At 36.4% G+C, this 14,088-nt stretch overlaps 1 protein-coding gene and 1 non-coding gene across 2 annotated transcripts in view; both read right to left on the bottom strand.

Moving 5' to 3' along the window:
- The window catches only part of ARMC8 (armadillo repeat containing 8), a 111,199-nt gene that overhangs the window by 52,110 nt on the left and 45,001 nt on the right, over positions 1–14,088 (bottom strand). The window contains exons 3-7 of the mRNA XM_038571002.1: positions 12,981–13,052; positions 11,457–11,599; positions 11,255–11,352; positions 6,985–7,077; positions 1,919–1,999 (exon numbers count right to left, since the gene is read on the bottom strand). Coding sequence (XP_038426930.1) covers positions 1,919–1,999; positions 6,985–7,077; positions 11,255–11,352; positions 11,457–11,599; positions 12,981–13,052 — 487 coding nt within the window. The remainder of the gene's footprint in view (positions 1–1,918; positions 2,000–6,984; positions 7,078–11,254; positions 11,353–11,456; positions 11,600–12,980; positions 13,053–14,088) is intronic.
- LOC119865462 lies at positions 8,147–8,270 on the bottom strand. Its single transcript, XR_005377302.1, has one exon. It is a non-coding gene; the product is annotated as a U6atac minor spliceosomal RNA (small nuclear RNA).

Raw genomic sequence — 14,088 nt, 5'->3', positions numbered from 1 at the left:
GATGGGGTTGTGGCAAAGGGAACAGAAGGAAACAAAGTTAAAATCTGAAAAGGACTAAGCTAATTTATTTTTATTATTAAACCAATTTTATTTTATTTTTTAAAGACTTATTTATTTGGGACACCAGGGTGGCTCAGCGGTTGAGTGTCTGCCTTTGGCTCAGGGTGTGATCCCGGGGTCAAGGATTGAGTCCTGCATCAGGCTCCCTGTGGCGAGCCTGCTTCTCCCTCTGCCTTATGTCTCTGCCTCTCTCTCTCTCTCTTTCTCATAAGCAAATAAATAAATCTTAAAACAAAACAAAACAAAACAAAAAAATATTTGAGAGAGAGAGAGAGAGAGAGGAGGGAGGGGCAGAGGGAGAGGAGTCCCAAGCAGACTCCGTGCTGACCATAGAGCCTGATACAGGGCTTGATCCCAGGACCCAAAAACCACAACCCGAGCTAAAACCAAGAGTCAGATGCTTTAACTGACTGGGCCACCCAGGCGCTCCCTAATTTAACTTTTAAAACACTTATGAATTGTGCTACTATTCCTCAAAACTAGATTACTGGTCTAGGACCACACCACAGGGCCAAACTCTTAACCACATACAATATATTTCACAATTTGCAGGAGCTCCTATAAGAACTGTTATTTTTCATTCTTTCTCTTCAGTTCTCACTGGACAATCTAATCCTCTGAGTCTACATATGATGCTCTTATGTGGAACTCAAGACTGGCAGGATAGGTAACTGAAGTGTGAAGAAGCCCTGTCCTGCATTTCAGCAAAGATCTGCAGCACCAGCATGTGCACACCTAAAATATGGAACCTAAAATATGCCAATGATACTCTGACAATGAAGCAAACCTTGACAAAAGAATAATGTTACCAAAACCTTTTTCCTTCCACAACCTATAATCAGTTATAGTAGATAGGGGAGCTTGGTGCAGAAGATAAGTGGAGGGGGGAGAGAGGAGAAGATAAAGGAGAGAGCAGACAGAGAATTTATGAAGCTAGAGGACGGAGAAGAGGAGGGACAGTAAATAGCCACCCCAGCAATTGTTTCTTGATGTGCCAGTGCTGACTGGTTTCAGCCTCCATGTGGTACAGGGTGGAGGAAGCAGCTCTCAGTATATATTTCTTTCCTCTCCCTCTGACTAATTTCAAGCTGGCTCCATTCCCCATTCCCATCCTTGTGAGTGCTTCACTAAGATCAAACTTTGGATATCTGAAGTAAGAAAACATAGGTATTAGCAGGCTGCAACACAGAGCAGATTAGAATCAGTGCATGAAGACAGAAGACAAAAATGACTACTGCTCTCTCTGCTCTGTGTCAAAGTCCTGGCATACCAGCCATAATCTGACACAATAAGGACAATGCCCCATTATCTGTTATAACTTGCTAGCTGGACAACACTAAAATGACTAAATTTTAACATAATGCTTGATCATATATCACGATGCTATTTATCTATATATAAAAGACAGTGAAGGAAATTAGCAAATCTGAAAACCTTTGACTTTTTAATTCAAAATACAAAGCAGAACACATTTTAAATGTGTATGTGAGTATATGCCCTGAGTCACTATGGCTGTTCAGGTTTCGAATATGAAATCAAAGTATTTCCTGATATTTCAAAGCATCACCCTATGTACAGCTTTGGCACTGATATCAGAGCAGAAGAGACTCAAAAACAATAGCAAATCAAGCCACAACCATATTTTGAAAAAAAAGTGGAAAGGCAAGGGTAGCTTTTAAAATTGTTTTAAAGAGGATTCTATAGATAAAACAATACCTCACAGCATTTTGTGGATAAAATGTTATTCTTGATCACAATATCTATCAAACCAACATAACATGTGGGCCTCCTTCTAGATCAGAACTCTAGAAACCAAAAATAAAATATAAAAATCTGGCCATAATTTTTAATATCTTACTTTGTAAGATACTGAGGTTAGTAGGTGAGCAATATTCTGAACTGCACCATGGTTAAATAAAATAGTTTGATGATCTGGACCCTGTAAGAAAAGAGAATAAAACATTAAAAAGAGTAATGAATGATTCATTCCAACAAAATATTTACTTAAATGTAGAAAAGTTCATTCACTACAATGTAGAATTCTCACCTACCCTTCTCTTGCATAAATCCATCCCAATAAAGCAGGGTAGACAAAGGGCTGCCAATGTCTTACGTCATCCCAGTTCTGTAGAACTGCTGCTTCCTTACCTTACCCCCAAATAATGAAGAGGGTACAGAAGCTATCCTGGCACAGGCCCTCTGAAGTTCTTAAAAAAAGACACCGTCACAAGAAGAGAATCACTGTGAATTCTGCATTTCATGTGCACAAGCTTAAACTATGCCCACTGGAGACAGTGGTAGTCATTCTTACAACTTCAGACTGACAAACTGGTCAGAGAAACACTAAAATTACTCAAGTGCAAGAAGTAGATCAGAGCTTAAACTACTTCAATACATCAGGGAAGTTTCGGTTAATGATGGTGAAAAACACAACACTCTATACAGAGAAGTGAATGTGTTTTGGTTTCTGTTTCTATGTCATTTCTCTTTTTTCAATTATCATTTCTTAGAGTAGAAAGGTAAAGAAATGGGAAAATTCAGGATGTTACTTCTCATCAACTGTTTTCTACTAAGCAATTTACTGAAGATCTTCAAAGTGACAGAAGGTTAAGGTTAAAAGCAAGGCTTCAAAACTGCCACAGTTCTAATGCATTGATTTAGTTTTTAATTTTTTAAAAAAATTTTTACATAATCACTATAACCCAATGTGGGGCTCAAACTTACTATTCTGAGATCAAGAGTCACATGCTGTACCAACTGAGCCAGCCAAGTGCCCCTCTTATGCACTGATTTTATGTACCATATAACCATTCAAATAATGAAATCAAAGCAAGGTTAAAAATGCTACTTTCATGCTTATCGCTATTCAGAAGAGAAAAATACAGCACTGAAAGCTGGCTACCTATCTGGGCTCAACAGAGAAAACCAGTTGCTAGTCTAGGAAAAAATCTCTCAAATCAATTTTTCCAACCCACTATTTAGCCAAGTAATAATGATCTTGCAGATAGTCATTCTTTCCTGGACAAAAATATTCATCATTTGAAGTGGGGAGATTAGTATTCCTAGTCCTGAATCACAAAACAGCCATATTCTATTTAATAGGTAGTAATTCCCTAAACACTTTATATTCTATAAAAAGGCTCCTTTAAAAAACAAAACACTTCAGCAACTTCTATTACTAACTTCTAATTTCTGATTTTTAATTGATACATAATATGCCACACTGTACTCAGGCAAACTCCCATTACATATATTAGGTAGTTTCTAATGTCTTACTATTAAAAACAATGTTTTGCTGAACAGTATGAGGATAAATTCCCTGTGTGTATTGCTTGATGTATTTATCCATATGTATCTGTCCAGAATAATGCAGAGTTGCTTTTAGAACAACTAAAGATACTGACATTCTCAGGGTACAGGCTGCAAGTATGCTCTTTATCTTCCTACCTCATCTTCATCCATGCATCTGCAATTATAATTATAGGTACTACTTATTGGGTACTTGCTAGCTATGTGCTTGGGCACTGTTCTAAATGCTTTACTTCAACAATCTCATTTAAAGCATGAGTCTCCAGCTTATTTAATATAAAGACAGTGGTGTAGTCTATAATGGGGAATCTAGGAAAAGGCTCTCCTAAGAATCTGACCCATTTTTTTCTTACCTAGTAACAAGTAGGTAACTAGAATAAATTGTGAAGATAAACCTAAATTACCCTAGGCTGACAATATTATTAGCATACTAAGGTTTTTTGCCTTCCACATGAATTTTAACATCCTAATTTAAATACTGGCGGTGTTTAGCAGAATAGCTAAGTAGACAGGGTGCTGCCTTCACCCTTGCACCTCACAGCTCATTCCATTCTCTGTATTTAGCCAACCTGTTCCTCTGCTTTGAGGTGGCCTAATACTAACAGATTGTTTTTACATTCTTCAAGCCATTACATACAAATACGTAAGTATATCCTTTCCCCTATTTTAACACTAAAGGTAGAATACTACCTATGTATGTGCTATATGTACTATACATGTACTATACATATTGTTCTAAAGCTTTTACTTCCTTTATACTACTTCCCAGAAATCATTCATATTAGTACATAAAGAGCTTTCTTATTTTTATTTTTTTTTTGGCTTTATTCCACTGTGCAGGTAAACCATACTTTAGTACCCTACTGTTAGACATTTAGATTGTTTACAGTCTTTTACTCTTAAAAACATCAATTAATATCCAGGTGCATGCATATTTTAAAGAAGTAGGTCACTTATGGAATATCTGTGTTGATCAAGTTATATTATAAAAAAGATCAAGCACAATGCAATTCATTTAATGTAACTGTTCCCTCTGCTTACAAGATACTGTAGTTTTTAATCTCTCAATTTCTGTGCTCCAGAGACTGTAGGAAATAATTTCTACAAAGGACGCCCTTCTTCCTCTCTGGGGTTGTACATAGGATAGTGTAAAAACAGTAATAAAGAATTGAATTGTTGATGGCTCAACCAACTAAAGAAGGAGCTATCATTTGATTCTTGTCAAGTCTCTCTTAGGTCTCTCCAAATTAACCCGCATGGACCTGGGCTAATGAGACAACATCCATAGGGTGGAAGTGGGAAGCAAATAAGTCCTCAAGATTTTAAACTCCAAAAGACACGTCTCAGAAGTTTGAGTAACCTGTTTAAGTAGTGACAACAATTTAGTCCCAGTTAGTATTACTAGCCCTTTTTTTTGCTCCTTATTCAATCAAGGAGAGAATTTCAAAGATATAATTAGAATGATATTAGCAGTTAAATTTTAGGAGAGTCAAAAGGTATATGCCTATTTTTGACTGAATGAAATGAATGATTTCAGGGTTTGGCCACCCCTGACCCTCACATTGTCCAAGGGTCAACTGCATTTGCAAAGTTATGAATGAGTCTGAAAATGGACTATGAATCTTAAGCCTATATGTAAATTGAACAACCTGAAAGTAAAAGGTTTTTATGGTTAATAACTATACGGAGATCATCGGATCAGTTGTTTTCAAAGATTCATGCTAGTAAATCAGTAGAAAAATTAATATTTATATTAGACTATGGTCAATGGGTTTATAAATGCTATAATATTTCCTAAGGTTTAGTTATATCTCAAAACACTTGAATTTGGTCATTTAATTACAGTGGCAAATACTAATTACCAGGCTAAAAGAAAGCTGACTTAAGGTGATTTTCTCTGGTAACATTTTCAGTTCTGTTAGTGGCAGGAGAGTGCCTATAAATTCTTACTCAGCATAAGATTCTCTCCAGTAAAAGAACTAGTGATTTAATGGTATTCTTTTATCTATGATTTTCAGCTAAAAAGTACTGAGAAGTTTCAGGTGAGCAAGCCTAAAGGGACTTAACAGTTTCTAATGAGCAATTCTAAAAACTATTTGGGTAACTTCTGGAAGGGATTATTCAAACTTCTCATAATATAACATTTAGTAATTACATCTCCAGGTCCAATTTTCAGTGCCCCTTTAGATTACTGTGGTTATAACTAGTATATGCCAAGCTCTTAAGCACTCAGGTATAGATGTAGAAAGATTTTTAATGAGGCACAGGAGTTCTGGAGTATCTTTCTTTACCTATCTGGCTACAAGATTTCATTTCACTACTGGAAAATTCTACAACGTGTTAAGTTTAGATCATTTTTAGCAAGTGAATCGCAACAAAACTGTCATTTTCTCAAAGTCTTTCTTTGCTCGTCTCAAAAGATTAAAGAAGTGTTTGACATCCTTGGACCTATGAGTTGGCCTACACACCGTCAAAGCAATCTGGGAACGGAAACTTCAAGGATTTTTGGCAAAATTCTTAAATTTTAAATGTCTTAAACAGAACTAAATAGGCTGTGAAAGCCACCTAGGATTTGGGCGAGAAGGGTTAAACAAATCAATGATACTTTTTCTGGAACCAAGTGATTTAATTTTCATTTATTTGAGCAACTGTTCTAAAATAGCATAGATGTGTGATCTTCCTGCTTTCCTATGTAGGTGTTCATTTCTCTTTCCTTTATTCCCTATAGTTGCCCAAATTCCTCACTTCGCCTTTGTATTATAAATATAAGAGGATGAGTAATGCTATTCTGAAAAATTTATAGAATCATCAGAAGATAAATATTTGGTTAGAGATTACCAAATGTGTAGAAATTATGAAAGATCTCAAAAATAATCACCCATGGCTATCAAAAGACTACACTCAGTATGTAAACTATGAAGCAAAATAAGTAGCACTTTATAGCACTCTTCAGTTTAGGCTGAGACCCTTTTAGGAACAGAAATTTCAATGAAGAGCAGAGAAGAATTTCTCATTTCTCCTTATATGAGATCACTTAAGACAATTTCCAACAAGGGTGTGGAGAAATAGTTATGATCACACACTGCGGGTAGGAGTATAAAATGGTACAACCTCTATACAAGATGATATATGGTAAGACTATAAATGTACACATTCTTTGACTCAGCAACTCTGTTTCTTATAAAATGTCTTACACAAGATATTTCTGCAACATTGTTTTATAATAACCTAAGACTGGGAACAAGGCAAATGTCTAACAAGAGAGAACTGGTTAAACAAATTATTAGATATCTATATAGTAAAATACTATATGGCTATTAAAAAAATAAGGGAGCTCCTTATGTACTGATATGGAATAGCTTTCAAGATATATTAAGTGGAAAATGCAGGGTACAGAAGAGTACGTATGGAATGCTACCATTTATGTCCAAAAAGGGGAAGAGAATATATACAAAGGTCTGTTTATATATAAAAACAGGGGAGGGGAGAGAATATACATAGGTCTGCATAGTTATATATGTACAGGTTATCTCTGGGAGGATACACAAAGAAGGCACATCTCCTGGGGGCATAGAAGATTTTACATTACAGACCAACATTTATTCTGGTTCTTACTTTACAGCAGTGTGAGAAGATCTGACAGATGTACTCCTGGGTGTAGCGGGACCTGCTAAGCAGCGCCATGAGGTGCGGTATCACCGTGGCATCCTGGAGTCAAAGGAAAAGAGAGCAACAATGAACTTAGGTACTGTGAATACATCTAACAAACTATTTCCATGACCAGGTACATATGCAAGCTTCTTAATCACAGTAAATCAAGTCTTTTTAAGGAACACAGCAAAACAAAAACAAGAGTCACCAAAACTGTTTAGGGAAAGGACGAGGGGCTTCAATATTCATCCTCAATAACAAAATACAAGAGTGGGAAATTCTCAACTTCTCTCCCATAAACAGCCTACATCCTTATAATAAGACAAAATCATTTCAAAGGACTTGACAGAAATCTGTTCTGAAACCAAAATGTGAGCTAATAAGATATATAATAACAAATAGCCTATAAGGAAGAATTACTGCATAAAAATAAGACTTAACAGCTTTGATCTCTGAGATCTTGCAGTATCAGTGACTAGTAAAAATCCTAATGACTATAGTTAGCTAATTTCAATCTTCACAAGACAATTTGTAAAATATCAACTTCTCACTTAGAGCACGATTCTGCCTATTGCTGACACTTAGCAATAAACAAGTCAGTGCAGTAGAAGAGAGGAGAATCCCCCAATCTGCTGCATGGCTCTCCAAGAATCTCCTTCTTAGGGTGCAAAGGGAATTCTAAGTTGAAAGGGTACTTGGTCTGAACCACAGATGGAAAAGGAGACTTAGCTCAAGTCTCCTAGTCAATGCTGTCATGAGTCCTCGAGCTATACTTCTTCAATATGAATGTGCATGCAATTCCCAGGGATAGTCATCATGTACAGATTCTGATTCTATAGGTTTGGAGTAGAATCTAAGCTTCCAGATGAGGCCAACGCTGCTGGTCCACAGATCACACTTTGACAAAAGACAACAGAGGGCAAGGAAGGAAACTTAAGAGTATCACTGTGTAGATGAACAAGACTTAGGGTTTCCCTTAGAAAGAAAAGAATGCTCAAAATATATAACTGCTAAGTAAGAAAACAGAAGGCTGTTAATTCCCTTTAAGTGAAATCTTTCTCTTTGCTTGTTAGTATAACCTTCTGTGTTATCACAAATAGTTTATTTTATTTTATTTTATTTTTTAAAAAAACGTTGGTTAGGATGCCACGAAGTAGGTGGCAATGCCTTAACTGTATGTGTGTTGTCAGGCCCAAGGGCCTCTTCCATCCTTGTCAAGGGGAGTGCTCTTCTCTCCTTTCATACAACACTATCACAAGTAGTTTAAAAGCAAAATGAAAAATTTAGAAAACCCAAAGAAAGTCAGGTAGTAAATGTATAGAAAGAAGAGAGATGGGAATGTCAAGTACATGTCTATTTTATAAAGGGGGGAGAGAGAAAACAGTAGGTCCACTGGCAGAAGACAAGGAAGCAGGTAGCAGCTAAGAAAGAACAGGCAATTGAAGGATGATATGAAAGCTTCTATTAAACTCCTTAATTACTTCCACCGCCTTTCTTTCCTCCATTGCTCTTTCATCCCTCAGTTTTCCTGTTATAACATCCTCATCCCATTTCTTCACACCTGCCCTGTTTCTGCCAATTGTTTTACAGATCTACAATTTATAGTTGATTAAACAAAGCAAAGAACAGTTACATAATTTGCACAGTCACCCAACTGACAAACAGGATTTCAAACTAGACATCCCATCTTCTTTTAAGTGGCCAACCCTGTCTTCAGTTTAGTGCTTGAGTTGCTGTGCCAGCTATACAGTCCAACTCACAGATGGGAGTTAATTACACTAAAACACTGTATGTCATCATCCCATCCAAAACTCTTTACAGATCCACCATTGTCTCTGAGGCATAAAACAGACATTGTCACTGTGAAAGCCACTTAATGTCCCCTGGGTCATAATTTTTCTTATGTAAAAAAGTGAAGTTGGTGTAGACCAGTTTTCCAAAGTATGTACCATGAATCATTAGTGGTTCATAAAATAATTTTGGAGAGCAAGGAGGAAGGAGGTAAAACTGCTGGCCAGGACCAATTTCTCACTTACTGGGCTAGGAGTTGGAGAGTAAAGTCTAGGGTAAAGATGACAGGTGATTGGTTTAATCTCTTTGTACGTATCACAAGAGGACCTTCACAGAAACAGACTGACACTTACTAGGAGGAGAGTCTTTCTCTGTATAAAGCTTTGAGGAGGATGTCCCCAATTTAGGACTGCTTACAGTAAACCAGCAGTCCTCAAAGAGTGGTCCAGCAACCTCTGAGCTACCTGGAAACTTGTTAGAAAAGCAAATTCTTAGACCCTATCCCAAACTCACTGACTCAGAAAGTCTGGCAGAAGGCTCCAACAATCTGCATTTAATAAGGTCTCCAGCTAATCATGGTCCTTGCTCAATTTTGAGAACAATACCAACTTATAAGGAATGGCTCCCTGAAGAATACTGCACAAATCCCTGAGGTTTAAAATTGAGATGTCTTGGGATCCCTGGGTGGCGCAGCGGTTTGGCGCCTGCCTTTGGCCTGAGGCGTGATCCTGGAGACCTGAGATCGAATCCCGCGTCGGGCTCCCTCCATGGAGCCTGCTTCTTCCTCTGCCTCTCTGTCTCTCTCTGTGTGACTATCATGAATAAATAAATAAAATCTTAAAAAAATAAAATAAAATAAAATAAAAATAAAACAATAAAATAAAATAAAATAATAAAAATAAAATAAAATAAAATAAAATAAAATAAAATAAAATAAAATTGAGATGTCTCATAATTTAGAGCGTCCCTGCTGTGTAAAGTGATCCATAAACCTCACTTACAGACTTTATGTACCATTATTGGACAGAGGAGCATGTATCTTATGTGGGGAGGATGGACAATGGAGCTTCATGACATGCCCCCTCTCCCTGCTTCCTTTGCCTATGCCTGATTATTTATACTCTTGAAATACTTGTAAAATGTGATTCTAGATAAGATCTCTGACTTCTATCTGTCCTATCCGACATTGTGATTCTTTGTGTTGGCTCAGAGAATCACAACCAGCATTATTCTAAAAATGAGAAAAGGACAGACTAGAAACCAGAAGGCATCACATTTATTGAACCATTCTGTGAAGACTGTCTCAGAAATATTCTTTCTCATAAACACATACACACTCACACACACAGTGTGGCAATGGAAATTTTTTTTTTAAAGATTTTATTTATTTACTTATTCATGAGAGAGACACAGAAAGAGAGACATAGGCAGAGGGAGAAGCAGACTCCATGCAAGGGAGCCTGATATGGAACTCGATCCGGGGGTTCCAGGGTCATGCCCTGAGCCGAAGGCAGATGCTCAACCACTGAGCCACCCAGGCATTCTGGAAAATGTATTTCTTATTGTGGATTGTAAATCACAGAGTTTGAAAAACATTGGCCTGGATAATGTTCAATTGAGAAAGTCCTTTGTAGTCAATAGATAAAAAGGCTCCCTAATAATTTCTGAAGTTTTAAAAAACAATGAATGACTCCGAAGATCTCTGGATTCTCTCACACATATTCTCTGATTCTAGCCTGGCAAGTAAGCCTCCTGCAAGAAAGTTCTGGTTCATCTCTTCCATTGAAATGAACACTGACGCCCTTCCCACATTCGACTAATTCTGCCTAATGTCCTGCATATTCTCTTGTACACAGATCTCGCCTAGAATGTCCTCTTTCCTCTCCACCTCTCTAAATCTTACCCATTATTCAAGATCCAGGTCAAATTCTCTGTAAAGCCTACTCTGTTGGATTTAACCTAGAGGGAATATGTTAAATATACTGCCTTAATTTGATATTAAGAGATCAAAATGGGTTTCTCTCTTTTTTTAAAAAGATTATTTATTTATTTATTTTAGACATAGAGAGAGAGAAAGAGAGAGAGGCAGAGACACGGGAGGAGGGAGAAGCAAGCTCCATGCTGGGAGCCCAACACGGAACTCGATCCCGGGACTCCAGGACCGTGCCCCGGGCCAAAGGCAGGTGCCAAACTGCTGAGCCACCCAGGGATCCCCTGGTCTCTCTTTTTTTAAACAGCTTATAAACTCCTCAAGCTCTAACAGTATCTTTCACTTCTTTATAATATCTAGAACATTTGATATTTGAAAATTAGCAAGAACTAAAATACTTCCTGAGACTTTTCTATAATATAACATAGTTATGATGAGTTCTGAGGTACTGAGTAAGGTAGAGTATGCTGTTAGTGAAATGTAATTGATGATTTGAAAAATTCCAAAACTCACTGTATACAGTAGCTCCTCTGGTGTGACAGGACTGGTGAAGATGGTGCGCAGGCAGCGAAGACAAGCTTCAATGAACTTTAGGTCTGGAGACAGTAGTCCTATTAATAGAAAATAGATGTGAGACTCATCCTTTCAATTCATATTTTAAACACTGCAAACTGATTCTAATTTTTTCTTACACAAAAACGACTTCCTTACATACCTTGCAGTAAGGCAGGGATAATATGGCAATCTAGAAGAGACTTGACATTGTTTTCAGTACCCATAGCAAGACTTCCTAATACCACTGCACATTCAGTTTTCAGCTCTGTACTTGAGGTTTCTTGCTGAAGCAAGTACAACAATCTAAAAAGAAGGAATTTCATAAACAGAGGAGACTGAAAAAATTAAATCAGCTAAATGTAATGTGACAGAAAAATGCTACTAACATATCCCACATACTAAAAACATGGTTGATGAGCTCACAGAAGGCTAGGAAATGATCATTTGTTTATATCTGCTACTAATTTAATAAAGGAATATTTGGGTAAAAACTCAAGAAGAGATGTTCTTCATTCTGAGCAAAAGGACTATTATGTATAATCTTAGACTTTATCAGAACTATTAATCTGAAAGTTGTCCATAAGTAGAGAGAGCAGTACCACAGTCCATGTTATCTGCCACTCCAGGATATGAAGACTCAGAATATTCAATGCCAAGTGCTGTCAGATCTTAAATTTAGACTAGAAAGGGACCTGGACTATCCAGAGGTATGGTTCAGAAATCACAGAGGTTTTGCTTAGGAGGAATATTCAGAGTCCTTGTGGAGCTCTTCAAGCAAGGGAAACTCTTCTTTCTTCAATTTTCCCATTTGGGGAATCAGGAGATCCTCCCATTTTCACTCCAGCCCTGCCTGCCAAGCAACTACTCCTCAAACTCTAATCATCCATTACTTAATGACCATCTCCTTTATGTTCTAAGGTAGAACATCCATGTTCCTTAAAGTACATTTATTTACACTGAACACTAATGCCCTAAGAAAGGCTGCTGAGAGCTTTATGGTTATCAAAGTATATATTTGAGGTCAGTTATGATAAAAACAATAAAACCATCGATCCTTTATCAAAAGACAGAAATGAAAAGAAAAACTAGAACATTAAAAATTCTGAATAAAAAACTTAAAGCAACTGTACATAAATTTAGTTGAGTAGCAAAGGCAAAGAGAAAGTTATACAACTATCATTGTCTATCATAAAGAAGCGTATTTAGTTCATCAGAAAAAGATCAAACTTTCTAAGTTAGAAAACAGCAAATTCTAATAATTAGAAATTGAAAAAAGAAAAGCAGAATTTAAAAAGTTGGCTTTTTTTTTTTTTTAATTCGAGAGAGGTTTTGAGACTCCTAAGAAATTATTATCCAATCATATAAAATTGCCAAGGTTCTGAGGAGATAAAGAATCAGGCTGGTGTATATCATCTACCTACCCAACACATTCTTTTATTACAGGGCCAATAATCTTCCTGAATTTCCAAAAAGTATTAACACATTTGCTTCATATTCCATTCTCTAGTACTTAAACATTTCTAAAGAGATGCTTCGTATATTTCAAAGCATTTATTTTAAAAATTAAAAGGCTTTCAAAAATAGGATAGACAAAACAGAAAAAAGATGGGTATTATGGATGAGAATGAGAAATACATTAGAAACTTCATATGAACATCAGAAAAGGGATTAATAGCAAACATACCTTGGAACAGCTCCTAAAACAATGAGATTGGCTTTCTGCTTGTTGTTCCCAATTACAGCATTTTTCATGTCTCTGAATTCAGGGGAAGAGAGAGGGGTAAGGTTGAGCCAACACTGAAAAATCAGTAATCAATTCATTCCACTTTATCTTTATTATTCAATATCTTGGATTGGCAAATACAGAAGTTAGTGACAAAGTCAAATTCACTTGGAGTACCCAAGAGAAGGAACAGATAGGTGCTGAATGAGCCTGGGGGCTATAAAAAAAGGATAGTATGGGAGGGCAAAGTGAGAGATACCCTGAGTATGCCTAAAAGACTTCCAATACAAAGCATGTTGAGTTCTTTCAGGGATCATGACTTTGTTCCTTTCTTTCCTCTTTTTGACTGATTCTGACTTCTTTGAACTGAATACTTCTTATGATTTCATTTTATTTCCTTTATTGCCTTATTAGTTGTGCTTCTTTGGGTTTTGATTTGGGTTTTTTTAGTGGTTGTTTTACAATTTATAATATGTATCTTTTAACTTATCACAGTCAGTCTTCAAGGGATAGTATCTCATTTCATTTGTATTTTAAGAGTCTTACAACCATATACTTCTTCCATTTCTCCATATTCTTTGTGCTATTACTGTCATGTGTATTTTATTTTTCAACTGATTAGAAATAGCAATATACTGTTACTATTTTTTACTTAAGCAGCCAATTACCTTTTAAAGAGATTTTAAAAATAAGAAAAAAAATCTTTCATATTTTTCACATTCTCACCAGTATTTTTTATTCTAGCTATACTCAGATCTTTACTTCATCAGGTGTAAAACTATTCTACAAGAAGAGTATCTCTATGAATGACCAATTGGTTCACAAACACTGATTAGTCCCAAAGGACAGGTAGAGAAAAAAAATAAATGGCTCAAAATAAATCTAGTACTAATAAAATGATTAATAAAGAAGACCTATCCTAATTGGTCAGTAGTGCTATCTTAATAAAAACACTATAACATTATGTGATTCTACACAGCAGTGATTCTCAAAGTGGGGAAGAAAGTAGTAATAAAGCCTCACAGAGGCATTTCAGAAGTTTATGAGGGTGCCTGGAAATTTCTGGCCA

Source organism: Canis lupus, chromosome 23, assembly GCF_011100685.1.
Source record: "Canis lupus familiaris isolate Mischka breed German Shepherd chromosome 23, alternate assembly UU_Cfam_GSD_1.0, whole genome shotgun sequence".
Classification (NCBI taxonomy): Eukaryota; Metazoa; Chordata; class Mammalia; order Carnivora; family Canidae; genus Canis; species Canis lupus.
This window is presented reverse-complemented; position numbering and strand designations above follow the sequence as displayed.